Genomic DNA, 26,728 nt, shown 5'->3' with positions numbered 1-26,728 from the left:
CGTTTGCTAGATGTATCTGATGTGAATTTAATAATAAAGTGACTGGGCAAGAGTCTATATGATAACAGCATCTGAGTGGAAGTGTTTAAATGTTGAACAGAGATTGTGTGTGTTTGTCTGGGGCTCCACAACACACACTCTAACAGAGAACACTACTAAAACACAAGCTTTACTTTATTTAGACAGTTTCTCAGATGAAAACATCCCTGGAGCTCATTACTGGACACACGTTTGTCCCTGAAATACACACACACACAAACACACACACACACGAACGCACACGCACGCGCGCACACACACACACACACGCACGCACACAAACGCACGCGCGCACACACACACACACACACGCACGCACACAAACGCACGCGCACGCACACACACACACATACACACGCACGCACACAAACACATACGCGCACACACACACGCATACAAACACGCGCACACACACACACACACACACACACACACACATACAAACACACAAACACACAGCACTATTTTAAACTCTTTATTTTCATGGTAATGTTAACTGATGTAATAAGTGTATGCTGTAACATAAAAACAGTTCTGTATGCATATTTACACTGTATATTTATGAAAGTAACAAGCTACATCTGTATACAGAAAATACATCTATGACATGAGTTACTGAACTATAAATATTACATCATATATTTAGTATTTTCAAGCCATAATAGAAATAGCTATTCATAGATATAAAGCGAGAGAAGCGGAGCGAGGCACTTCTTCAGACGGAGGAGAATGAAGCCGATGGCACTAAAACTAAACGAGTTCACAGGCTCAGAAACACCGCTGTACTGCAGAACACCAGCACACGACTACACCACGAAAGAGCCAACCACTGGAGAAGCGGTCCATACTTCCAGGAATAGAGAAGAACACCAATAAAAATTAACAATAGCAGCACCTGATTAAACTGGTAGTCACATGAACACAACGTGACGCGCGCGAAAGCGTTGCATAATCCTCGAGGAGCCGCAGAAATCAGCCGTTCTCCACAGACGCCAGCGATCACCAGAAGAAGCAACACAAAAGAGCGGCGAGGGTTAAACCATACTGGAGAACTAGATCACGGTTAACAGTCATCCGATTAAATCTTGCGATGCGGTTAGTGATTGTTTCCAGCAGCTTCATAAGACGAGCTTCAAAAACGTTTGTTCGGAGCATTATTTACTGTCCGTCGTTCTGCGATACAAAACTAGAGAGAATCTCCATTAAAACCTCCGTCGTCTCCACTACTTTTCAATGTGAAACAATATTAAGATGTGACTTATGTACATGATGCTGTGAAACCAAACCACGATGCGTACGGTCACTGCGGGATAGTGTTGATATGTACAGCCGAGCGTCTCGTGGACATACTTGCATAGAAAGTAAACCGTCGTTCTTTCCCACAACACCGACAGATCATCTTTGCACAAAACATCTGATTATTAGTCAAAACAAGATTCGGCATCAGCTTTAAACATGCATGTAAAATAAACACTTATATTCCACCATGAGAATGACGTCCTCCGTGTCGGATGTTCTTCAGCGTTTAAACCGTCTGAAAGCAGCTTCTGTAGACGAAGCGCTTGTGGGATTATAATAAGTGCCTGTTCGATTGAAAACATCAGCGCTCTGCTTCAGGAAACACGATGCGGGAGCAAAACAAGAGCTTTCTCCGCCTAGTACTGATAGCGTCGAAAAGAAAAGGCCACGGTTAATAACTGCACGAAAAAGCCAAGAGCGGGAATCCCTTTGTTAGATCTCTGTACAAGACACGATAGGATTATTATTTCTTCACATAGTTAGATGCGACGTGTTGCTGTGGACGTGCGCTTCCTCCAGGTGTCCGTGCTTCCAGGACGTTCCTCCTCACGTCAGGAGCTCCTCCGCGCTCGGCCGCTCTCTCCACAAGCTCCAGTCGAGCGGTGAGTGACGCTTCGCCCGTCTCGGGCCACAGAACACAGCGCTCAGCCCGCGGCCTTGTGCTTTCCTCCGCAGCAGCGGCAGGCCTCTCCGCAGCGGTGGCAGGCGCGCAGCGGTGGATAGCAGCACATGCAGGGCGCCAGCAGAGACAGCCCCAGCAGCGCCAGCCAGCGCACACAGAACTGCTCCTCGCTGGCGTCGCAGGAGCACGGGTCCGAGAAGTCTCCCTCCGAGTCGGACATGCAGTGGTACAGCATGCTCTCGGCACACAGCATGCAGCTCACCTTGTAGATGCACTGCTTGATGGGGTCGGGTGCGTCCTGGCACTGGCCGCGCCGGTTGTCCTCGTGGTTGAACATCTCTCGGCAGTAGATGCAGCGCGAGCGCTCTCCGTCCTCTCTCCGCCTGCGGGACGCCTTGCACTTGCCGAGGGCCGGCGGCTGCTGCGTCTTGACGGGGTCCTTGCCGCCGGTGTGCCGCTCCGGGTCCTCGCCGTACAGGAACTCACACTTCTTACCCTCCAGCTTGGAGAAGGCGGCGGAGGCGTCGGGCTCCTCGTGCTCCGGGTCCTGCTTCCACAGCACCGGGTGCCGGTAGTCCTCGTAGCCTCGGATGAGGACGTCCTTGCGTGGGTTGATGCGCACGATCTCCTCCTCGTCCATGTGAAAGCTCACGTGCCGCCTGCTGTTGAAGGAAACCTGCGAATAAAAACGGAACAAAAGACCATCAACATCAACAAGCCTGAAAAACTATAACTGTCTCTGAATTGTGCCGTCATCCGGTAGGTTTCTGCTCTGTGTTTAAAACAAGCTCAAGATATTTTCACACTGTGTGTGTGTGTGTGTGTGAGAGAGTGTGTGTGTGTGTGTGTGTGAGTGAGTGAGTGAGTGTTTGTGTGTGTGTGTGAGTGTGAGTGAGTGAGTGAGTTTGTGTGTCTGTGCATGTGAGTGAGTGTGTGTGTGTGTGTTGTGCATGTGAGTGTGTGTGTGTCTGTGCATGTGGAGAGAGTGTGTGAGTGAGTGATTGAGAGTGAGTGTGATGAGAGTGTGTGTGTGTGTGCGTGTGAGTGTGAGTGTGTGTGGGTGTGTGTGTGTGTGTGTGTGAGTGAGTGTGTGAGTGTGTGTGTGAGTGTGAGTGTGAGTGAGTTGTGTGAGTGAGTGAGAGAGTGAGTGTGAGTGTGTGAGAGTGTGGTGTGAGTGAGTGTGAGAAGTGTGAGTGAGTTGTGTGAGTGTGTGTGTGTGAGAGTGTGTGGTGAGGTGAGTGAGTGTGAGTGGGGTGTGTGAGGTGTCGTGAGTGTGAGTGTGAGTGTGTGAGTGAGTGAGTGTGAGTGAGTGTGTGTGTGTGTGAGAGTGAGTGAGTGAGTGAGTGAGTGAGTGTGTGAGTGAGGGAGTGTGAGTGAGTGAGTAAGAGTGTGTGTGTGAGTGTGTGTGTGAGTGAGAGTGTGTGTGTGAGTGTGTGTGTGAGTGAGTGTGTGTGTGTGAGAGTGCGTGTGAGAGTGAGTGAGTGTGTGTGTGTGTGTGAGAGTGTGTGTGTGAGTGAGTGTGTGAGTGTGTGTGTGTGAGTGAGTGTGTGAGTGAGTGTGTGAGTGAGAGTGAGTGAGTGAGTGAGGTGAGTGTGAGTGAGAGTGTGTGAGTGTAGTGTGTGTGTTGTGTGAGAGTGTGTGTGTGAGAGGGTGTGAGGAGTGAGGTGAAGTGTTGTGTGAGGTGTGAGCGTGTGAGTGAGTGAGTGTGTGAGAGTGTGTGCGTGTGTGTGAGTGAGTGAGTGTGTGTGTGAGTGTGAGTGAGTGAGTGTGTGTGTGTGTGTGTGTGAGTGTGGTGAGGTGTGGTGTGAGTGAGTGTGTGTGTGTGAGTGAGTGTGTGAGTGAGAGTGTGTGTGAGTGAGAGTGCGTGTGTGTGTGTGTGTGTGTGCGCGTGAGTGTGTGTGTGAGTGTGAGTGAGTGTGTGTGTGTGTGTGTGTGAGTGAGTGTGAGAGTGTGTGTGTGTGTGAGTGAGTGTGTGTGTGTGAGTGAGAGTGCGTGTGTGTGTGAGTGAGTGTGTGTGTGTGTGTGAGAGTGAGTGAGTGTGTGTGTGTGAGTGTGTGTGTGTGATGTGTGGTATAGTGAGTGAGTGTGTGTGTGTGAGAGAGGGAGAGTGTGTGTGTGTGAGAGTGTTTGAGTGAGTGAGTGAGTGTGTGTGAGTGAGTGAGTGAGTGAGTGTGTGTGTATGTGTGTGGGAGTGAAGTGTGTGGTGTGTGTGTGTGTGTAGTGTGTGTGTGTGAGTGAGTGAGTGAGCGGGTGTGATGTGAGTGTGTGTGTGTGCGTGTGTGTGTGTGAGTGTGGTGTGAGTGAGTGGTGAGTGTGTGTGTGGGAGTGAGTGTGTGGAGGGGAGTGTGAGTGAGTGAGTGTGTGAGTGTGTGTGTGTGCGCGGTGAGTGATGATGTGTGTGTGTGTGTGTGTGTGTGTGTGTGTGTGTGTGTGTGAGTGAGTGAGTGAGTGGTGAGTGTGTGAGTGAGTGAGTGTGTGTGTGTGTGGTGTGTGTGTGAGTGAGTGTGTGTGCGCGTGGTGCGTGAGTGTGTGTACACGTGTGTGTGAGTGTGAGTGAGTGAGTGTGTGAGTGAGTGAGTGTGTGTGTGTTAGTGAGTGTGTGTGTGTGTGTGTTAGTGAGTGTGTGTGTGTGTGTGTTGTACCTGTGGAGGCAGGAACCGCTGGCTGGCAGTAAGAGCCTCGTCGAAGGGCTGCGCTCGTATGTAAGAGCTGCGGAAGGGTTCAGTGGACACAACACCATGAGAACAGAAGACGTCTCTCACTGGTGTACCGACAGACACGGTCTCCTGTCAATCACAGCACACTCACGCATTAGCATGACCTACTGTAAAGCTGACCCAACAAAGAAAATGTGCTCTCTCTCAGGTCATAGGAGATGTAGCTGGGTTTGTTTCTTCATCAGGTTTGTAGAAATGTAGCACTGCATCAGTGTCTCATCAATGGATGCTCTGCAGTGAATGGGTGGCGGTCAGAATGAGAGTCCAAACAGCTGATAAAAAACATCACAATAATCCACAAGTAATCCACAGCACTCCAGTCCATCAGTGAACATCTGGAGAAGACGAAAGCTGAAACACATCCAGCATTAAGATGTTTTTATCTAAAATACAAATCCATATTCCATAATAATGCTTCCTGGATTTCTGCCTCATTCTGACGGCACCCATTGATGAGACACTGATGCAGTGCTACATTTCTACAAACCTGATGAAGAAACAAACTCATCCTGATCTGGGATGAACTGACGGTGTACACATCTTCGTTCTAGGGTGAACTATTACTTTAACTCTTTCAGTAAAATGACAAGAGTATCTGTATTGTAAATCTCCTTTTGATGCAGCTCTGCTGTATGATTAATGAATCTTTCAAAGATTATTTTACACACGTACATCAGCACTAACATCTAAATGACTGATGTTAAAAGCTCCTGGGCACTGAACTGCAGAAATACATGTGAACCTGAGCAGAGACTGCTGGAGCACACCAGCAGAGGGAGCTCTGAACCAGTGTGACGAGAGATGCTCAAACACGCGTGAGTCACGTGTGTGGCGCCTCTGACCGCAGCGATCACTGATGGTCAAACATCCCGCACCAGACCCTCCACAAGAACTGGCCCACCGGGACATGATCTAACAGCCTCACACACACACACACACACACACAGCGCACCGCGGCCTGTGCCACAGCGTGAGACACTGAAAGCAGCTGACGCGCTCACATTACAAGAAACAGAAAGAGGAAATATCACACTGACACTGAATAACACTGTGTGTGTGTGTGTGTGTGTGTGTGTGTCCAGGTCTGTTTATATCCGTTTGCTCCAGTAATCAACGTCCTGCAGTTGCTAAGAGACGCTTCCTGTGACTTCAGTCTCCTTTCTGAACTTCCCTCACACACACACACACACACACACTCATACACAGTCTCTCTCTCCCTCACACACACACACACACACACACACACACACACACACACACACACACGATCTCATACACAGTCTCTCTCTCCCTACACACACACACACACACACACACAAATCTCACACACTAGGGCTGCAACAAACAATCATTATGATAATCGGTTAATCTAGTGATTATTAGAGCGATTAATCGACTAATCATTGATTATTTCGCTGATTAATCAGTAGACATTTATTGATTTTTCAGCTTTTGCAATTAGTTAAAATATTGAGTTATTCAGATTCTAACAAATATAAATTAAAGTAATAACTTCAGCTTTTGGAAGTCATATTATGTTATTACAATTAAAGAATGAATTTATACAAACAAATATATTTAGCACACAAAATGAGATTGCAGAGAAACTTTTTTTAGCTTTATGAGAAGTGAGAGAGAGTGACATCATTCTGCCTAAAATCTCCTTTTGTAAGTCATATGGACAAGAAACAAAAGAAAGGTTAAGTGATAAAGTATTTTATACACAACATAATCTCTCTTAAAATACCTTATAGGGTTATGATAATCAAAACAGTCCCGAGCTAGATCAAGTTTTGATCTCTGCAAACCAAACTATCACTTTAATTAAACGTTTTTGATCATTAGCTAGCGCCGCACTGGAGAGCTGCGCTGTAACAGAGAATCAAGTTGTAATTCTAACTGAGAGCAACGCTGGTTTCTCATGTTTAATGCTGTAAAGCTGCTTGATTTAAGGCTCTCTCTTGCATAAAGTACTGTATTAATAATCATGACTGGACTTTACTGGAGTACTGAACTGCAGAGCTTGTGCTGTAATCTGATGCGTTTTAACTGCTGCTTTCTCACTGCTGTCAGTTCCTGATGTGTTCATTTTGTTATTGGGAGGAAAGCGCACAGCATATATTTACATATTCATCCAAACGCCGCTCAGCAGCCTCGGGTTCGGCTACGTTTGCTCTGAACTGAAGTGCTGTGTCTTTTTTCTCTTGATTTGCATCAGGAGAGCTGAGTTACTGTCTTGCTCTACAGCGCCACACTGGTCAAACCGTGTTACTGCAGGCTCTTACATTGGGTCACATGAGATCAAACGACTACTCCACAACAAAAATATTTGTAGACAATTTTTTATTGTTGACGTTATTGATAATGTCAACTAATCGTTCAGCGCTATCACACACACACTATCTCTCTCTCACTCACTCACACACACACACACACACACGTGACACTGAAATAACGCAAGGATACAGCGCCAGACGTCCAGCTGATATACACGTACGCAGATCAGCGCCATGAACTCCCAGCATGCCCTGCGGCGGACAGCAGCTCTACTGTAACACAGGAGCAGAGTCACTCACCTGCTGCTCTGACAGCAACACACGTGACTGACTGTGCTCTGCATCACCACGGATACGCGCGCCGCAACTCTCTTGCTGCCTAGCAACAGGCGTGTGATTGGGCCTGATCATGGCTGATCTCTACAGCAGAGGATGAGCATTTTTAGCTCTTAATCTATGAATGAATCAAACACCACACTGCAGGAGAGCATCCTCCTGAGACTCCTGAACCACAGCATCTCTGCAGCATTACACTAGTGTCCTTTATATACTATTACATTTTCATTTAGCTATATATGTAATTTTTTTTTCATTTTGTGTTAATTTTTTGTCATTTTTTGTAGTTTTGCTACACTGTGTGTGTGTGTGTGTCTGTGTCTGTAAGTGTGTGTGTGTGTGTCTGTGTGTGTGTGTGTGTGTGTGTGTGTGTGTGTGTGTGTTAGTGTGTGGTGTGTGTGTGTGTGGTGTGTGTGTGTCTGTGAGTGGTGTGTGTGTGTGTGTCTGTAAGTGTGTGTGTGTGTGTGTGTGTGTGTGTGTGTGTGTGTGTGTGTGGTGTGTCTGTGGGTGTGTGTGTGTGTCTGTGAGTGTGTGTGTGAGTGTTTGAGTGTCTGTGAGTGTGTGTGTGTGTGTGTGTGTGTGTCTGTAAAGTGTGGTTTAGTGAGTGTGTGTGTGTGTGTGTGAGTGTGTGTGTGAGTGTGTGTGTGAGTGTGTTGGTGTCACTCACCTGTGATGAGACGTCTTCAGGAGCGTCCGTGTCGCTGTACAGTGCGCCACCTGCAGGTGAACATCAAGTCAAGTCATCTTTATTTATATAGCGCTTTAAACTAAACAGATTGCGTCAAAGCAACTGAACAACATTAATTAGGAAAACAGTGTGTCGATAATGCAAAATGACAGTTAAAGGCAGTTCATCATTGAATTCAGTGATGTCATCATGCAGCTCAGTTCAGTTTAAATAGTATCTGTTCAATAATTTACAATCAAGTCAACGATATCGCTGTAAATGAAGTGTCCCCAACTAAGCAAGCCAGAGGCGACAGCGGCAAGGAACCAAAACTCCATCAGTGAGAGAATGGAGAAAAAAAACCTTGGGAGAAACCAGGCTCAGTTGGGGGTCCAGTTATCCTCTGACCAGACGAAACCAGCAGTTCAATTCCAGGCTGCAGCAAAGTCAGATTGTGCAGAAGAATCATCTGTTTCCTGTGGTCTTGTCCATCACACACATTCTGATCAAACTGTGTGCTAGAATGACTGTAGGACACATTAAACGGCAGCAGTGCTGTGACGTCAGACAGCGGCTCCTCGGGGCCCTTCAGCACGACTCAGAGATCACACACCGCAAAGATAGCAGTCGACTAATTAATCTGCAAGGCCAACATCTGCGGCACCGGCTGAGAAGTTTATCAGTTTGGTCCTGAAGTGTTGTGAGCAGGACTTTTATTTTGACAGCACTGAATGGAGCCAGACACACTGGAGACTCCCAGATTACTGATGAACTGCTGCTTGGGGTTTACTTCCCTTTAGTCACGCTCGTTCTTTACTCGATTCTGTAAAATACCAGAATAGGATTACAGAATCAAGAATTCCTATCTGAAGTATAAATCTGATTTTTATCAAGTTCAAATAATTTTTTCGTATCAATGTATTTTTCAAATAACTTTTGTATAATTACTTGAATAATTATTATGTAAACTCAATATAGATTTCACTGCTGTTATGAGTGTGATGTTTTATCTTTAAATGAAATAGTGTGATATCATATAGTCTTCTCTGAGTTTCCCGAACAGGGGGTTTGTGAGGGGATGAAAAGCTAACAATTAATTATATTCACTGATTTTAAAAATAAAATAAATGAATGGGGCTGCAGGATAACTGTGATATGTCTCAGTGTGAAAGGCTGTGACTGAATCAAACAGCTGTATAATCTGAAGCGCAGCACTGTGTTCGTCTGGGGCAGTCATGCTTAGAGAGTCGGGCTTGCAACCCGAAGGTCATGGGTTCTAGTCTCAGTGCCTCCAGGGATTGTGAACGACCAGCACGCTATTCCACCTTCAATACCACGACTGAGGAGAGACCCTCGAGCAAGAACCGAACCCCCAGCTGCTCCGGGTGTGTGTGTGTGTGTGTGTGTGTGTGTGTGTGTGTGTGTGTGTGTGTGTGTGTGTGTGCGCGCTTGGATGGGTGAAATGCACAGCACTGAAATGGGGACCATACTTGGCCACGTCACATCACTTTGTGTGTGTGTTATGTGTGTGTGTGTGTGTGTGTGTGTGTTGACGTGGCGCGTCCAGCAGCGCTGTGTCCCGGTTGCCACAGTAACAGGCTCCTGAGAGCCGGCAGGCTGTAGTCTGGAGTCATGCAGCAGGAATACTGAAGAAGCTGCGCGCCGTTACACAACACACACTGGAAAATTCCACTTCAGCAAACGAGCGTGACGTCATCAGGTGGAGCGCGTGAGCCGAGCGCCGCTGAAACACACGACTACAGCAGCCGTGGTCAGAGCAGACTTTCACACAAACACCGTGATACGATCTCACCCCGATTTAAACACATAAACTCAACATGTAGCATACACCAGAAGCTGAACTGGGATCTAAACTGGTGAATTTGACAACATTAACACTGTTATTTTCCAGTTTATTACTGTGAAGCTGCTTCGTATAAAGCACTGTAAGAAACGTGATTACAGCTCTTAGACGATACAGATTGTTTCAAAGCAGGTTCACCGAGATGAACAGGAAAATACTGTTGTAAAAATTCATCAATTACGAAACACTTCCCATTTGAGCTGCAGCTCTACAGAAGACCACAGAGTCATTATTCAGATCAAGGATGGTTCAGGAGGACTGATGTGTGTTAAGGCCTGAGTATACTTCACTTTCTGACACAGTGAGTCTATCTGAACACAGTCTGGATATCATTTATGAAAGCATTCATGGTCTAGTTTTTAGAAATACAGACTCATCGAGAGTGATGTTAAATGAGATACTATACGGCACACATTGTGCATTTTGAAAACATTTGGATGAATGTGTTAAAGCTCCAGGCTGATACGAGTCTTCTGATTCATCGCGTCATGGAGCTGCTCCTGAAGGGTGCTCACCTTGTTTGATGTCCTCCAGCGCTCTCCGGATCCCGCGGTCGAAGGCCCTGGCGTCCGCTGGGCTCTGGAAGGTCAGGCCGAACTTCATGCTGCCGATCCTCCAGTGGTGGAAGATGGGATTGACTTTATTATACACCAGATCCCTCCGGATGACGCAGTCCAGCAGCACCTGGAGACCAGAGCGAGGTCTCGTTACTCGTTACACGGTTCATGAATGAAAGGAACCTCAGGAGCGGCGAACAGACACTTCCTGTGCACGTGATGATGATGTCACATTACCGTTTTGTCTCTGAGCCGCTCTCCGTGGATGAGGAAATCCGCTCCGCTGCTGCCGTCGGCCTCCGTCCGGCTGACCTTGTGTACGGTGACGCAGCTGAGCCCTCCAGGACCCAGAGGAAGCCAGCCGCCGCTGGAGTCATCACGACCCATGACCACCGCTCTCACACACGCATAACTCTCACTGCAGCACAGGAGCACAGCACACGCGTGATGGTGAGGACACGCCAACAGTCCTGACTCAGTCAGTCACACACACACACACACACACACACACACACACACACACAAACACTGGCACACGCACACTCACGCATGCTCACACACACACACACACACACACATGCTCACATACACGCCCACACACACACACATGACACATGCTCACATCACACACACACACCACACACGCTCTCTCACACACACACAAACAAACACACACCACACAGTCAGACTCACACACACACACACACCACACACACACACACATATGCATGCTCTCTCACACACACACACACACACACACACACACATGCTCTCTCACACACGCACACACACACACTCTCACACAACACACACACACACACACACAGCTCACACACACACACATACACACACTCACACCCACACACGCTCTCTCACACACACACATTCACACACACACACACACACACACACACACACACACACACGCATGCACACACACGCACACACACACACACACACACACACACGCATGCTCACACACACACAAAAAAAAACACACACACTCTCTCACACACACACACGCTCTCTCACACACACACACACACACACACACATTGGCACAGATGAACCAAACCTGTTGTCTGTGTGTCGTTCTGTAATTACCCATTGTCTAATGGGTATTGAGTGTGTTTATCTTCTGTGTTTCACACACACACACACACACACACACACACATGCTCACACACGCGTCACACACAACACACACGCTCACACACACACACACACTCTCACACACACGCACACACACATGCTCACACACACACACACACACACACACACACACACACACCTCTCACTCACGCTCTCTCACACACACACACACACACAGCTCACACACACACACATCTCTCACACACACACACACACACACACAGTCAATCTCACACACACACACAAGTCTCGCTCTCTCTCACACACACACACACACACACACACACACACACACACGCGTCCCTCACACACACACACACACTCTCTCACACACACGCTCTCTCTCTCACACACACACACACACACACACACACACTCACACACTCTCTCACACACACACACACAGTCTCTCTCTCTCTCTCTCTCACACACACACACACACACACACACACACACACAGTCTCGCTCTCTCTCTCACACACACACATACTCTCTCTCTCACACACACACACACACTCTCTCTCTCTCTCTCACACACACACACACACACACACACACACACACACAGTCTCTCTCACACACACACACACACACACACATAAAACAACAAACAAAGAAAACAAAGTAACATAGTTTCGTTATTTGTTTCTTCTTTACCCCACACTCTAACTATAACCGAAACAAACACAGTCACATCAGTTCGTTCTTTGTTTTCGTTTGAAGTTCTCTAAATCCATAGTCCTGCAGGTGTTACTACATAATAATTAATGACACTTAATAAAATGTGACCAAATGATGTCAATAGTGTGCAGAGTTCACAATAGATATGATTTTACTCAGTTTAAATATAATAGACAAGAGAAGAGTAAAGCAACACAATCTGTACATGAGAGATAAGACTCCTTTAATGTTCTGATTGACTGCAGACGAACTGAACTGAAGAGTGAAATCAGTTACTCGCTGAGGAACCAGACACACGTCTTTATACGCGAGTAACAGTGACACCACAGATCACACGGTGACACTCTCTGCTGCTCTCAAACCGTCCATCTCATAATGATTTCTTCAGGCCGGAAATAGCAGAGGTCAAAGGTCAGCGCGGGCGCAGCCTCTGGGTCATTCATTAAGCTCGGGAGGTTTGGAGAAGGAAGCAAAGATGAATATTTCACAGACGAAACCAAATAAACACCAAACTGCTTCTGTCCGGTTCTGTAAAGGAGCCGCGCGACCAGACTGTCCTGAACGATTTCATTCAAGAGAAGACATAAACCTAAGAACACAGTTTGGTCACACTTTAGTTTGGGGACCAATTCTCACCATTAACTGTGATTTTTGTCTCAATACACTCCTAATGTGCTGAAGAATATGCATGTGTAATATGCATGCTAATAAGCAATTAGTTAATGCTCTTCCATCTGAATGCTTTCTGTTATCTGATGGAATTTGGCGAAAATTGGAATATCTCATAAAACATCTGCGAATAAAGCATCCATTTCCATCCAATGAGTCCAAGAGAGCAAACTCGTCACTTCCTGATAAACTGGCACTAATCATCACTGAGGAAAGCAGGAGATGCCACTGAATATAAAGAATATAAAGGCGGTCGTTGTTTCGGAGCTGGACGCTGCTGTCGTGTGAATCAGTTCTGGGAGGCGATTCTGCAGAAATACTTTGGCGACAGACTTTGCTCATTTCAGAACGACCAGAACAACACTTCAGATGCTGTGCAGTGAGATCAAGTCAGAGTCAGAGTATTTTTTTAATTTGGCATTTCCATCACTCGTTCCTGATGTGATCCTTCAAAATGCAGGAAAAGGGTGATGGAACATCACACAGAGACCAACCACAGCACATTCAACACCGCAGTACTAGAGAACACACTACAGATGAGGAGGTGTCCTTGAAACAAACGGATGAATTACATTACATGGTTTGTTCATCTCAAAGTGAAAATTCTGTCATCATTGACTCTTCCTCATGTCGTTTCAAACCTGTATGAGTTTCTTTCTTCTGCGGAGCACAAAAGAAGATATTTCAAAGAATGTGGGTAACCAAACAGTTGATGGTACCTAACGACTTCAGTAGAATGGAAAGTCAATGGCTACCAGCAACTGTTGGCTGTCTCTTGTGCTCAACAGAAGAAAGAACCTCAAACTGGTTTGGAACAACATGAGGAAGAGTCAATGATGACAAGTTTCATTTTTGGGTGAACTATCCCTTTAATTCAGATGGACTGAACCAGCCCTAACGGTCACTGGTCAGCCTGGGCGCTAAAAGAAAGAAAAGCAAAGAAATACCACTTTAACGACTACATTTATTCAGAAATACAATCTAGATGAGGCTCTTAGCATGTTATTTGTATGCATTGTGATCAAAGCTCAAAGAGTATCAACTAATCACCAACAAAACCCACATTTGTGCAAACATCTAAGAGAATAAATCTTTGTTCCTTATGTCCATAGGTTAATAAAGAATGCGGGAAAGTGTCATGTCATTTTCCAATTAATATTCATCAAGAGCAGATACAATATCCAGTAAGGACGAGCATATTAGAGGGCAGTCGATGATGCTCCACCTGAGCCACCAGACATCACCAAACATGCTATTAAACAGCTCTTTATCTACCGTTTCATTTATTTATACAAATATATTTTTATAACAATTACAAATAAATAACTGAAAACAACTGGTTTCAAGAAACAATTGTATGGTCTCAACTAATCACTATCTACTAATAGCTCCAAACATTAGCAAGTCATTAATAATAACAAGAACAAAGCAATAAGAAGTTCCTTCAGCATCTGAAGATATCAGACGTGAGCGATTCATTGCTGTTGGATTATTACTGATGATTCAGAGCTGCATTCACACGAATGCAAAGATCTGCTGTCAGAAGTTTTGTTTGTAATCAGACAGAACTGTTTTTACATTAATTTCGCATCATACATGTCTTTTGAGATGCAAGTGCATTTGACCACATGCTGCAGTCAATCTTCAGATGAATACACACGATACACACGACGACGTTTGAAAGCAGCGACTGCTTCAGTTTCATGTATGTACCAAATATATAAATGATGCCTCCGCAGGGCATTTGGAAGGGAAAACACTGATACTGGCGAGATACACACACACACACACACAGAGAGAGAGATGCAGTGTGAATGAGGCTTTACCAGAGTTTAAAATACATTAATGGTTTTCTAAACAGGCACTGAACAGGACTCCCATTAAACAGCTTTCCAGCCAGTGAAATCGAGCCATTAGAGCAGCAGAGCGCTCTGTTCATCACACCAAACACAGGAGGTGCTCTGTAATCAAACTCTGATGACAGTGAGTGATGCCGTCTACAACACACACTCAGTGGACAAACAAATGCAGAGTCCGTCTCAATAAAACCATTTTATCTGTCAAAGTAGATTGATCGAGAAGCTTCATTCCAGCAAATGATGTCACCTCGATTTGAGGGTTCTCTGCTGCAGATGTGCGAAAATTAGAGATACAGATCAAAGACGGAAAGCTGCTTGTGTGAATCCTGGAAAATGGAAACCTGCTTCTTTGTAATGCAGTTAACAGGTTTTGTGTGTGAAATTAAAGGTCAAATGACCCTTAGTAGGGGGAGCAGCAGCAGGAGGAGGAGGGGGAGCAGGAGGAGCAAGAGGAGGAGGAGTAGGGGGCAGGAAGAGGAGGAGAAGTGGGAGCAGCAGGAGGAGTAAGGGGCAGGAGAAGCAGGTAGAGGAGGAGTAGTAGAGGGAGCAGCAGGAGGAGGAGTAATGGGAGCAGGAGTATTAGGTAGAGGTGGAGGAGTAGGGGAGCAGGAGGGGGGGGGAGGGAAAGCAGTAGAGAGAGGCAGGGGAGGAGGAGTAGGAGGAGTAGGGAGCAGGAGGAGCAGGTAGAGGAGGAGGCAGGGGAGCAAGAGGAGGAGGAGTAGAGGGAGCAGGAGGAGTAGGAGTAGGGGGAGCAGGAGGAGGAGAAGTAAGGGGAGCAGGAGGAGGAGGAAGTAGGAGTAGGGAGAGAGAGCAGGAGGAGGAGTAGGGGGAAGCAGGAGAAGGAGGAGTAGGGGGAGCAGGAGGAGGAGTAGGGGGCAGGAGGAGGAGAAGTAAGGGGAGCAGGAGGAGGAGAAGTAAGGGGAGCAGGAGGAGGAGGAGTAGAGGGAGCAGCAGGAGGAGTAGGAGTAGGGGAGCAGGAGGAGGAGTAGAGGGAGCAGCAGGAGGAGGAGGTAGAGGAGGAGACAGGGGGAGCAGGAGGAGGAGGAGTAGGGGAGCAGGATGAGGAGGAGTGGGAAGCAGGAGAAGGAGGAGTAGGAGTAGGGGGAAAGCAGGAGGAGTAGGAGTAAAAGCAGGAGGAGAAGTAGTAGAGGGGAGCAGGAGGAGGAGTAGGGGGCAGGAGGAGGAGAAGTAAGGGGGGCAGGAGGAGGAGGAGTAAGGGGAGCAGGATGAGGAGGAGTGGGAAGCAGGAGAAGGAGGAGTAGGAGTAGGGGGAAGCAGGAGAAGGAGGAGTAGGGGGGAGCAGGAGGAGAAGGTGAAACAGGAGGGGAGAAGGGGAGGAGCAGGATGTGAAGTCTGAGCCCAAGGGGAGTCATGTGGTGGAGGAGGGAGGGTAAGGGGAGCTGGATTTTGCTGGCCACCCCAGGTGTACCCCCCCACAGCCCCCCAGGACCCCCCAGGAGTAGGGGGGCGATAGACTTGTTTTCAGTAAGGGGGGAGCAGGAGGATCCTGGTATGGGGAGCTGGAGGGAGGAGAAGTAAGGGGGGCACTTCATTTTAGGAGGAGATTTCTAGTAGAGGGAGATAGCAGGAGGAGAAGTCGAGGGGGCGGATGGACGGAGAAGTAAGCGGGAGCAGAATCTCCAGGAGCAGTAGAGGGAAAAGCAGGTTCTTCTAGGAGTAGGAGTCTGGGGAGCTCAGAGAGGAGTGAGAAGTAACGTTCTTTGCATCACTGAAGAGGAGGAGCCTTTTTTAGGGAGAAGATGAGGAGTAGTAGGCGGCAGGAATGGCAGCAGAGGGAGAAGCAGGAGGAGTAGGCGGCAGGAAGAGCAGGTAGAGGAGGAGTAGAGGGAGCAGGAGGAGGTGGTGAAACAGGAGGAGGAATGTGTGGTGGAGGGTGTTGTCTCTGGCCCCCCTGAAATTTGGCTGGCCACCCCAGGTGCCAGAAATAATCACAGAGGGTGCTTCTAAAATTAGTGAGGGTGCTCTAGTCTTAATGCCCATTTTCACATCCCGTCTATTGCTCTTGTCATCATTGTGTCAATCACTGCTACTTCGAGAGTGAATCCCACATAAATATGCAGATGTCATTCCCGAAACTTTGCAACGTGTGTGTGGCTGAAAAACAAAGTTCTACATTTTAAAGGGATCATAGACTAGAAAGCTTGCAAAGAGTGCTCTTTACCACTAAAAAACTGTCACTCTTTGTTTACTCTTTTTTTAGTGAGTGTATACACTATGTATTTTAACATACATCGTGCCACAAACCATAACCCATGCGCATCAAAAAAGTCATGTGACTTTGCCCTATGAGATGAGATTAGTTCACAGCATCTATTGTGTGTTATGGTCATTCTGAAAGGCCTGAGCAAAGTCTGTCGTTCAAGTATTTCTGTATAATTGTCTTACACCAATGCATTCCCAAACAGCAGCATTTGCCTCCGAAAGCACTGACAGCATTTATTGTGTTTCGTCTGCTCGCTCTGAGGTGCAAGTAATTTATATCCTATATGAAAATTATTATATTCAGTGGCTTCTATATTCTTAGTGATATTTAGTGTCACAGTTTACCAGGAAGTGACGATTTTGTTCTCTTTGACTCGCTGGATGGAAACGGTGCTTTATTTGCATATTTTTATGCAATATACCAGTTCTGTGCATAAGTTTAATTCGAATCTTTGGATGGAAACATAGCTAATGACTGGACGTGTGTTTGTGTTTGTGGACGAGCTGCTCTTTTCATTTGCATCAGAAGGAGAAAAAGTCCAGCCCACTGTCCTGACCGAACCCAGTAACTCGTCTGTTCTGATACAAAACTATGAACACCGTTCTAAACACAAAAACTATTAGAAACCAAACAGATCACACGCCATTTCTTCAGGTCCACACTTTGCAAAATGATTAGGAACATCCTCCAGAAAGAAATCAGCAGGGTGAGCGTGATGTTTGTGTTGCATCATCCGCTGTTCTCTAACGGATCCTGTAGCATTCAGCTGAACTCAGTGACCCACAGTTGCTACAGCAGAGCACTGCAAACACACGATCCACATCATCCCGTATCGAGCGTTTCGGGTGTAGAGACTATTCTGGACAGTCAATCACACTGAAACCTGCTCTCAGTCACAGACTGTTGACACTACACTAGTGCAAACACAGACATGTAATGTAAACTATAACATATCATTTCCTTTCAAATTAATGTCAATGTATGAGTTGAATTATGTGATGTCATGAACAGACCGACTGAAGGCTTTGATGGAGCGTCTAGAATGTGATTTCCAAACACTATTTATACATAAAGAGCTCTCCATAATCGCCTGAACATGTGAGCTATGAGACAAACACAACCAATGTGCTTTAACAGAGAAAAACAATATAAAAACTGGTAAAAATGCAACCAGCTTTACAGTTTTCGCACCACTTGAGACGGAATGACAACTTGATGTAACGTGCCCAAGACTTTTGCACAGAACTGTATATATGAAAATTAATACATCCCAAGGCAAATTTTTTCATATAAAGGTTGTCCATGTTAAACTACTGTTTTTATCTGACTCTCATTCTGACGGCACCCATTCACTGCAGAGCATCCATTGCTGAGACACTGATGCAACGCTACATTTCTACAAACCTGATGAAGAAACAAACTCATCCTGATCTTGGTTGACGTAAGGGTGAACACATTTTCTGTTTTTGGCTGAACTATTCCTTTAAGAGTCCCTCCGATCAGAGCTATTAATTAATGTTTTACTCACTCTAGATTACATAACTAAATGGCAATGATTTATTTATTTTACAGTGTTTTTCTGCAGTGTTTCACCCTGAGTAACTGATCTGCAGTCCAACCAGAAGTAACGTGACTCATCAACAGAGACTTCATAAACTTCCTTAGTCACACGCACAAATGCATATATACTTGTGTGTGGACACACACACACACACACACACACACACACCCCTCAATCCTTCCTGTTTTCTGTGTTTTTAGGCCACACACGTTCCTACAGGACAAACACTTGAGCTCAGAATCAGATACTGAGGAAACAGAGCTGATCAGCTCACATCTCACAAGCTTCATTGACAATCTACTCTATCAACTATATCTCAAAACACAGATGTATACACACACAGATAAAACTGTGTGTACAGGAATGAACAAATGTAATATAATCATAGTATTGACCTGCAACACTCATTTTTCTGCCACTGGAAGGAAGTGAAAAACAGCTTCCACAGAGTGTGAGGAGATCACTGACGCATCCAGACCTTCATAAGACTCAAGAAACCCTCCACTGAGCTTAATCCTAACACACCTCACCACCTTTAATATCTGATCAGGCTTTTAAACACCTGCTGGTTTTGCAAACAGTCAGAAAGAAATAGTGGGCCTCACGCACTGATAATTCTGAACACCTCATCATGAACTCTGTCTTAAAACATCACACGTCTCATATCACCTGAAGCTCGAACCTCAGAGTCTGTGTGGTTTTCTGTCAACTCTGAACGAGTCCAGTTAGAGCAATTATGGCATCCTTATAGTTACTGCTCTCAAGGATGAAAGCTTTGAGTGAATCATGAACAGAAAGCATGACAGGAACAGATCCTTTGACAGAGAAGCAGCAGTGAAATGATCTAGGCATGAATCGTATCATGAGCAATCACACTTGCGTTGATCTTATGACATGTAAGAGGTCATGGTTCTAAACTGTGTTTCAGACTTCAAGGACTCGTCCTCCCTGCAATATCATCATCGGTGAGCAGCGATGTCAGTCACTGATGAGGACAGTCTTAAAGGAGATGAATCACCGTCACTGAGCGTTACTCAGATCACAATGAGGGTGGAAATCACGTACTGCAAACATGACGCTTTTCATGCAGAAAGTACACTAACATTAAAAGTGCATTACAAGAGACACATTACAATGATAACAACAGGCTGTGATCAAGAGGGTTATGTACATGCACTTGCCTGGCAGTTACCATGTGCATCTTCTAGATGTGTCAAATTCAATCTCTAGAAATATAAGACATATCTGTGTTTGTGTTTACTCATGAAGTCATATTAAGTCAAGTCACATTTTCTGCACATATACAGATTATTTCAAAGTAGCTTCACAGTGATAAACGGGAAAATAACAAAATCTGTGAAGCAAACTTCTTCAAATACGACAAATTATTCAGCTCAAGTTCATTGTTGATTCAGTGCAGTTCAATAACTGTAAAGTTTTTCAATTTAGAGACAAATTCGATTTCAGCTGTAAAGCAGCAGAAGACAAGAGAGTCATTATTCAGATCAATTCAGTTCAAGTTTTGTTTTCACATGATATTAGAGAACGAATAGGTTGTTTCAGTTCCTGAACAGACGCACACGTGAACTCGTCTCACGTCATTCAGCTTAGTAAAGATGTACTCGCAGAAGACAAACATCAGCCGGAGGAGTATCACGAGGAAACGGTGTTCAGCGGGTCATGATGAGATCTACAGGCATCAGAAACCTGCTCTACACGGAGCTCAGCGAGGAGATGAAACCAAAGTCAGCCGTGAAGAACGGGACCGATGGACCACTGAGCTCTGGAAAGAGTCAAAGATCCGAACAGACAGACGGGTCAAAGATCTGAACAGACAGACGGGTCAAAGATCCAAACAGACGAGTCAAAGATCCGAACAGACAGACGAGTCAAAGATCCGAACAGACAGACGAGTCAAAGATCCGAACAGACGAGTCAAAAGATCCGAACAGACGAGTCAAAGATCCGAACAGACAGACGGGTCAAAGATCCGAACAGACAGATGAGTCAAAGATCCGAACAGATGAGTCAAAGATCCGAACAGACAGACGAGTCAAAGATCCGAACAGACGAGTCAAAGATCCGAACAGACGAGTCAAAGATCCGAACAGACAGACGGGTCAAAGATCCGAACAGACAGATGAGTCAAAGATCCGAACAGATGAGTCAAAGATCCGAACAGACAGACGAGTCAAAGATCCGAACAGACAGACGGGTCAAAGATCCGAACAGACAGACGGTTCAAAGATCCGAACAGACAGACGAGTCAAAGATCCGAACAGACAGACGGGTCAAAGATCCGAACAGACAGACGGTTCAAAGATCCGAACAGACAGACGAGTCAAAGATCCGAACAGACAGACGAGTCAAAGATCCGAACAGACAGACGAGTCAAAGATCCGAACAGACGAGTCAAAGATCCGAACAGACAGATGAGTCAAATATCAGAACAGACGAGTCAAAGATTCTAACAGATGAGTCAAAGATCCGAACAGACAGACGGGTCAAAGATCCGAACAGACGAGTCAAAGATCCGAACAGACAGACGGGTCAAAGATCCGAACAGACAGACGAGTCAAAGATCCGAACAGACGAGTCAAAGATCCGAACAGACAGACGGGTCAAAGATCCGAACAGACGAGTCAAAGATCCGAACAGACAGACGAGTCAAAGATCCGAAACAGACGAGTCAAAGATCCGAACAGACAGACGAGTCAAAGATCCGAACAGACAGACGGGTCAAAGATCCGAACAGACAGACGGGTCAAAGATCCGAACAGACAGACGGGTCAAAGATCCGAACAGACAGACGGGTCAAAGATCCGAACAGACAGACGGGTCAAAGATCCGAACAGACGAGTCAAAGATCCGAACAGACAGACGAGTCAAAGATCCGAACAGACGAGTCAAAGATCCGAACAGAAGAGTGAGAGTTCAGGAGTGAAAGGATGGTAAAAGATAGGAGGGTAAAGGTGAGTCAAATATCAGAACAGACGAGTCAAAGATTCTAACAGATGAGTCAAAGATCCAAAAAGACGAGTCAAAGATCCGAACAGACAAGTCAAATATCAGAACAGATTAATCAAAGATCTGCAAAGATGAGTCAAAAACGAGAACAGACGAATCAGAACAGACAAGTCAAAAGTCTGAACAAACGAGTCAAAATATCTGAATAAATGAGTCAAAGATCCGAACAAATGAGTCAAAGCTTGTCCCATGTGAAGCCAGTTCGTGTATAAAAACATGGACGTAGTGTCCGTGACATCACCCGTAGTTTTCTGAAGAGCGGTTATGAAGCTCAAAGTGGACGGTGCGGGCCATCGCCATCTTGGCTGCGTCACCGCACGCAATCGAAAATGGGAAAAAAGGCGGGAACTGGTTGCTGAAGCCACGCCCACCTAGCTCGACGGCAGTGTCAGCAGCGGCAATCCACCTGTCACTCAAGTGGCCACACCCTTAATTATGCAGAACTTAAGGCTTAATATAATTTAAACGCATGAGTTTCGAAAAAAATACACCCCCCTCACAGTTGTCATGAAGGGCAAAATTAGCTATATACCAAAATAATTTTTTGCACCAGGCTGTAAACGTTTTTTTTTTCTGCTGTAAAGTTGGCCATTTTAACATGAGGAGTCTATGGGACTGACTCCCTTCTGCAGCCAGCCTCTAGTGGCCAGTTGATGAATTACAGTTTAAGACACTTCCTTGTTGGCTTCACGAGACAGAGAGGGAGGTTGCTGCTTGTGTGATACCAAAAGTGGCTATTTATTAGTAGGCTACTTATAAACCACATTTTAATGCCTTATTCTGCATGACCATATTCTAGATCACTTATACCTAAACAACTACTACAACAACTACCTTACTTACTATCAATAAGCAGCAGATTAGGAGCTTAATGAGGGAAATCTATTAGTTAATATTGATTGTGTGTTCACTATTACCCAAGAAGTTAATATTGTGAGTTACATTTTAAAAAACAATATCAATATTGTCTTTTTTTGTCTCTATTTTGCCAAAGAACACTGGATTAGTAAATGTTATCATTTATACATAAAAGGTTAAAAAAAACACCCCTGGAAATCAATTTAAGGTGGTAAATAGATGGAGAAGTTAATCTGTTAATCTGAACTAATGACTACACAGAATATGAGGAATATGAAAAGCTTCGGAAGTCTTCTGACATGACAAGACTAAACCTACGGTGGCCATGAAGGGCAAAACAGATTACAATTTAGATACAATACATTTAAACCGAGCTACTTTAAAACCATCGCCGAACTTTCTACCACGACTCTGCTGTTTTTCGGCTGGTTCTTTCTGCATACGTTGATTGACAGATGTCTGGTCCAATCATCGGTGAGTAATCCCAAACCAATGGCGCTGTCTCAAACTATACTTACCTCTTCCAGTTTGTCTGATTTGTCATTGTGTTTTCTGACTTGTTATAATGTTTTCTAAATTGTTGTTGTTTTCTGAATTGTTATTTTGTTGTTTAGATTTGCATTTGCATTTGTAATTTGTTATTGTGTTTTCAGAATTGTAATCTGTTTTGCCCTTCATGGCCACCGTATAAACCAGCCCAGATACCAGAAACACACTCAGCAAAACATCATCCAGTTATCAGTTGTTAATCATTTAATAAAGTTTGCTGAATGCACATTAAACGCATTAGTGATTGCACTGATGAATCTGTCAATCATCCATCAACCAATTAAACTCATTTAGTCCAGTTGTTTTAAAGCAACTAATCAGGACTGATTTTTTCCCCCTGATAATTAATATGGGAGTTGAAAAGGCAAAGCAGCGACCTGGCTTTAAAAAATAAATAAATAAATAAATAAATAAATAAATAAATAAATAAATAAATACAAAATCTTAAGTATGGCAATTCAGGTGACCATTCATAAATAATGTGAATATTTTAAGCTTGAAAATTAAAAAGTTTAATAAAATTTCATAAAATTTCATAAACACCAATTTCTTAAGTACAGGTAATTAATTTAGGCAAAATAGCAAAAAGTCAAGTATGCACATTTGATATTTTGAGTTCTCCACGTGTGGTATTCATGTTTATGATAATCATTAATTGACTTATATTAATTAATCGATTTATGGAAAATGTCATCCCTACTGTGTACAGCAGATCTGTGTGTGTGTGTGTGTGTGTGTGTGTGTGTGTGTGTGTGTGTGTGTGTGTGTGTGTGTGTGTGTGTGTCGCGGTTGTGTGTGTGTATGTGTGTGTGTGAGGCGGACTCGCTGGTTCTTTAGTGTCTCTCTCTCTCTCTCTCTCTCAGTCTCTCTCTCCAGAAGGAGCTGCCGCACAACACTGCGCTAAACCCAAACACTGCGACCCATCCGCGGAAAATCCATCGCAGTGCAGCGAAACCTTCAGTTAGGTCTCGTGTTTGGGACATTTTTATGAATGAGGCTTGTGATGATTGAGAAAACATGGCGCCGCGCGCACCAGGCGCCTGTCACGCGCAAACACGCTCCCTAGATAGGCGTCTCGCTAGGGTTTGAGACACGGCCCGACACTGCGCTAATGGATCTCAGTAAATACCATCAGACACCTCTCATATCCCGCATAAACTCCCGGTTTAACCTAACCCCCGTACTAACGCCACACAGCTACTCAAGAACTTAAACACCCTGCTCATTATTGAGCATAAAATAGAATTGTGTCTTCATTACACTAACTGACAGCTCATTGTCGTCATTCGCTCCCAGAAACAAATATGACAGTTACAAGTTTGTAGTGGTCGAACAGACAAGACATATGATCAGAAATCGTGAGTTTAGATATAATAATACGCGGATATCGATCTCATTCTGTGCTGTGTTCATCTGCGCGCGTGTGTGCGTGCGTGCGCGTGCACTTACTCGCTGTTTGGATTTGATTCTTCGCTCATTTTTTCTCACGGGGATCCAAATCCTGAAAATATGATCGAGCTCGCACTCACGGCGGGGAAATAAAGCGCAGATATGTCCGTGTTCTCGGTGAAAGCACCCTGAAAGGCCATGATTGAGGAGAAGCGAGGCGCTCTGCAGGCGAGCATGCTGCACGAGAAGAGCCCTGGATTCAGAACGGGAAGGGAGTGTGGAAGCAGCGAGAGAGACACTTCGACCCGTCTGACCGATAGAGCACACGCAGAGGGGAAACCATCGGCGCCTTCCTCATCCTCATCCCACAGAAATCCCAAAATCCCAGCGAAAGCGAGTTTGGAAAATCCACACGAGCCGATCAGGCGACAACTTCACTCGGAAGAAATGCAGCGATTTGGACGAAGAGCCCGCTGCTGTCCGCTCCTCGGGAACCAGAGTCTAAGATCGGGGCAGAATGCGTCAGAAGAACGCGCCGAGCGATGGGAATTCTTCCTGGGAAGTTAGGGGGATCTGCTTTACGCGAACTCCATTTTCAGCGCAGACGAATCACATCGGAAAACTGGGCGGAAGAGCGGATGGCCTGAGCGCACGAACACAGATCCCTCCGCCGCTCATTCCATCCAGCCGGCCCTTGTCCTTCCTCATCCGCCTCTGACGCGGCACTGCTCTAATCCCGCGGCGCGCGCACGACATCATCCATCCACCTGACCGGCGAGACGAGTTTGGGAGAATAAAAGCCACTCGCCTCTTAATAGAAACCCCAAACACCCGGATCCACGGGTTTGATTTCAGATGATTTTCCAATGAAAAACAATCATAATGATCTCAGATCATGTGATGTAAAACAATGACCTCCCAGTGGTGTGTTCAACTGTTCGTGTGGCTGAATTCACTTATTCTCATTCTGAGTCCAAGCCAGATATGAATCAAATAAGCATCTGTGTTGTAGAATTGAAATGGTTAGTCATACAGGTCGGTTATATAAGAGTTTCTCCAAATAGAAAGAGCTTAATTTTTCTCGGTTGCCATAGCGACAGTATTTTGCAACCCTCTACAACGCGAGTTAATCCCTCGAATATGCGACTAAATGATGCCCAACATTAGCCCTCGGCTACAAAGTCTCAGGTTGTACTCGCCAGTGTGTGAGCTGGAGGCTGTAAGAGTAAGTTTAGCACAGATACATGTTCACTCTGACTGACAGTGTTGGGAAGGTTACTATGGAAATGTAACAGGAAAATGTAACAAGTAGTGTAACTGTTTCAGTTACTTTGTTAATGTATCTGATTGCGTTCGATTACTTTCTGTTAATCATTTAGAAACATTTAAAGCAGGCAGGGTGAACCTGATTACTGTCAGACTTTCAGAATCCTTCTTCACTTGAATTAAAATTATTAATCATTTAATATTAAAGCACAGCCACCACAAAATCAGACTTTAGCAGCTTTTTTGACTTTGAGATCATTCTGGGGTTAAATACAGATTTAAAATCATAAGATACTCTTTTTGCTTTAAAAAAAAAGATTAAAAAAATAAAACAGTTAAACTTAAAAAATATATACACAAACCAAAATAGGAAATAAAACAGTGTCTCTGCATCTCATGTATGAGTTCTTCCTCTTCATGCATTTGATGGCTTGATTCATTTGTTTTTATAATATAAAATGTAAATTTAATATAATGTAATTTAAATATATATAACTTGTTCACCAGTGTAATCTAAACATGTAAGTTTAAGTAACTTTGATAGAGTAAATAGGAATTTACTAATACACTACATAGTAAAAACTGTGATAGTGTAACGGTGTTTTTTAACACTTCTGCCACTTGAAGAACTGATAGGTCTGGCAGCTCGCTGCTGACACCACAATAAAGCCTTCTCCTGAGACAAAAAAGAAACAAAGGTATAGGGTAAATTGACCATTAAAAAAAAAGTTGCATACATTAGCAAAGGTGCCATATCCACTTTGATTTTGTTTTGTTGTTTTTCTGCAAGGTCTAATAGGCATGTTATATAGTAGAATATAACAAGATATGAAAAGATAATGCAACTATATTAGACTGTGATATAGATACAATCTATTCCTACCTTATCATCTCAGTGAGTTTCTTTTCTGTCAGTCTTGCAGACAGGACCATCCCACTGAACTAACCCTGATTGCAAACAGTTTATTTGGAAAGTAAATTCTGCATTTATATGAGGGACGCGGGATATATGTCCCACCTGAAACTGTGCTGCATGTACAGGCTATGTGGCTGCTGGTCCTGTTAGCAGCATGTAAAACAAAACTTTTATTCAAATTCTGAATTGATTATAGCCTA

General features: G+C 44.9%; 2 protein-coding genes across 3 annotated transcripts in view; both read right to left on the bottom strand.

The window, feature by feature from the left end:
- LOC109061160 (CDAN1-interacting nuclease 1-like) overlaps positions 1 to 26,728 on the bottom strand; it is a 790,471-nt gene that overhangs the window by 515,211 nt on the left and 248,532 nt on the right. The gene's annotated exons all lie outside the window — the stretch shown is intronic.
- Positions 502 to 25,158, bottom strand: spred1 (sprouty related EVH1 domain containing 1). The gene is made up of 6 exons (XM_042774540.1): positions 24,407 to 25,158; positions 10,615 to 10,795; positions 10,336 to 10,504; positions 7,957 to 8,006; positions 4,603 to 4,746; positions 502 to 2,636 (listed from the first exon to the last, which is right to left on the bottom strand). Exons 1-6 carry the CDS (start codon positions 24,433 to 24,435, stop codon positions 1,983 to 1,985), a joined length of 1,227 nt encoding a protein of 408 aa, XP_042630474.1. The 5' UTR covers positions 24,436 to 25,158; the 3' UTR covers positions 502 to 1,982.

Source organism: Cyprinus carpio, chromosome A17 (genome assembly GCF_018340385.1).
Source record: "Cyprinus carpio isolate SPL01 chromosome A17, ASM1834038v1, whole genome shotgun sequence".
Lineage (NCBI taxonomy): Eukaryota > Metazoa > Chordata > Actinopteri > Cypriniformes > Cyprinidae > Cyprinus > Cyprinus carpio.
The sequence above is the reverse complement of the archived record's forward strand: the minus strand, read 5'-3'. Positions and strand labels throughout refer to the sequence as shown.

What these genes read in the sequence shown, in the direction of transcription:
- spred1 (XM_042774540.1), bottom strand. Translation starts at nt 24,435, where the DNA reads ATGAGCGAAGAATCAAATCCAAACAGCGA. An exon ending in GCTGGAGGACATCAAACAAG is followed by an intron (nt 8,007 to 10,335) that starts GTGAGCACCCTT and finishes GTTCACCTGCAG; the next exon opens with GTGGCGCACTGTACAGCGAC. An exon ending in CTGAAGACGTCTCATCACAG is followed by an intron (nt 4,747 to 7,956) that starts GTGAGTGACACC and finishes TGTGATTGACAG; the next exon opens with GAGACCGTGTCTGTCGGTAC.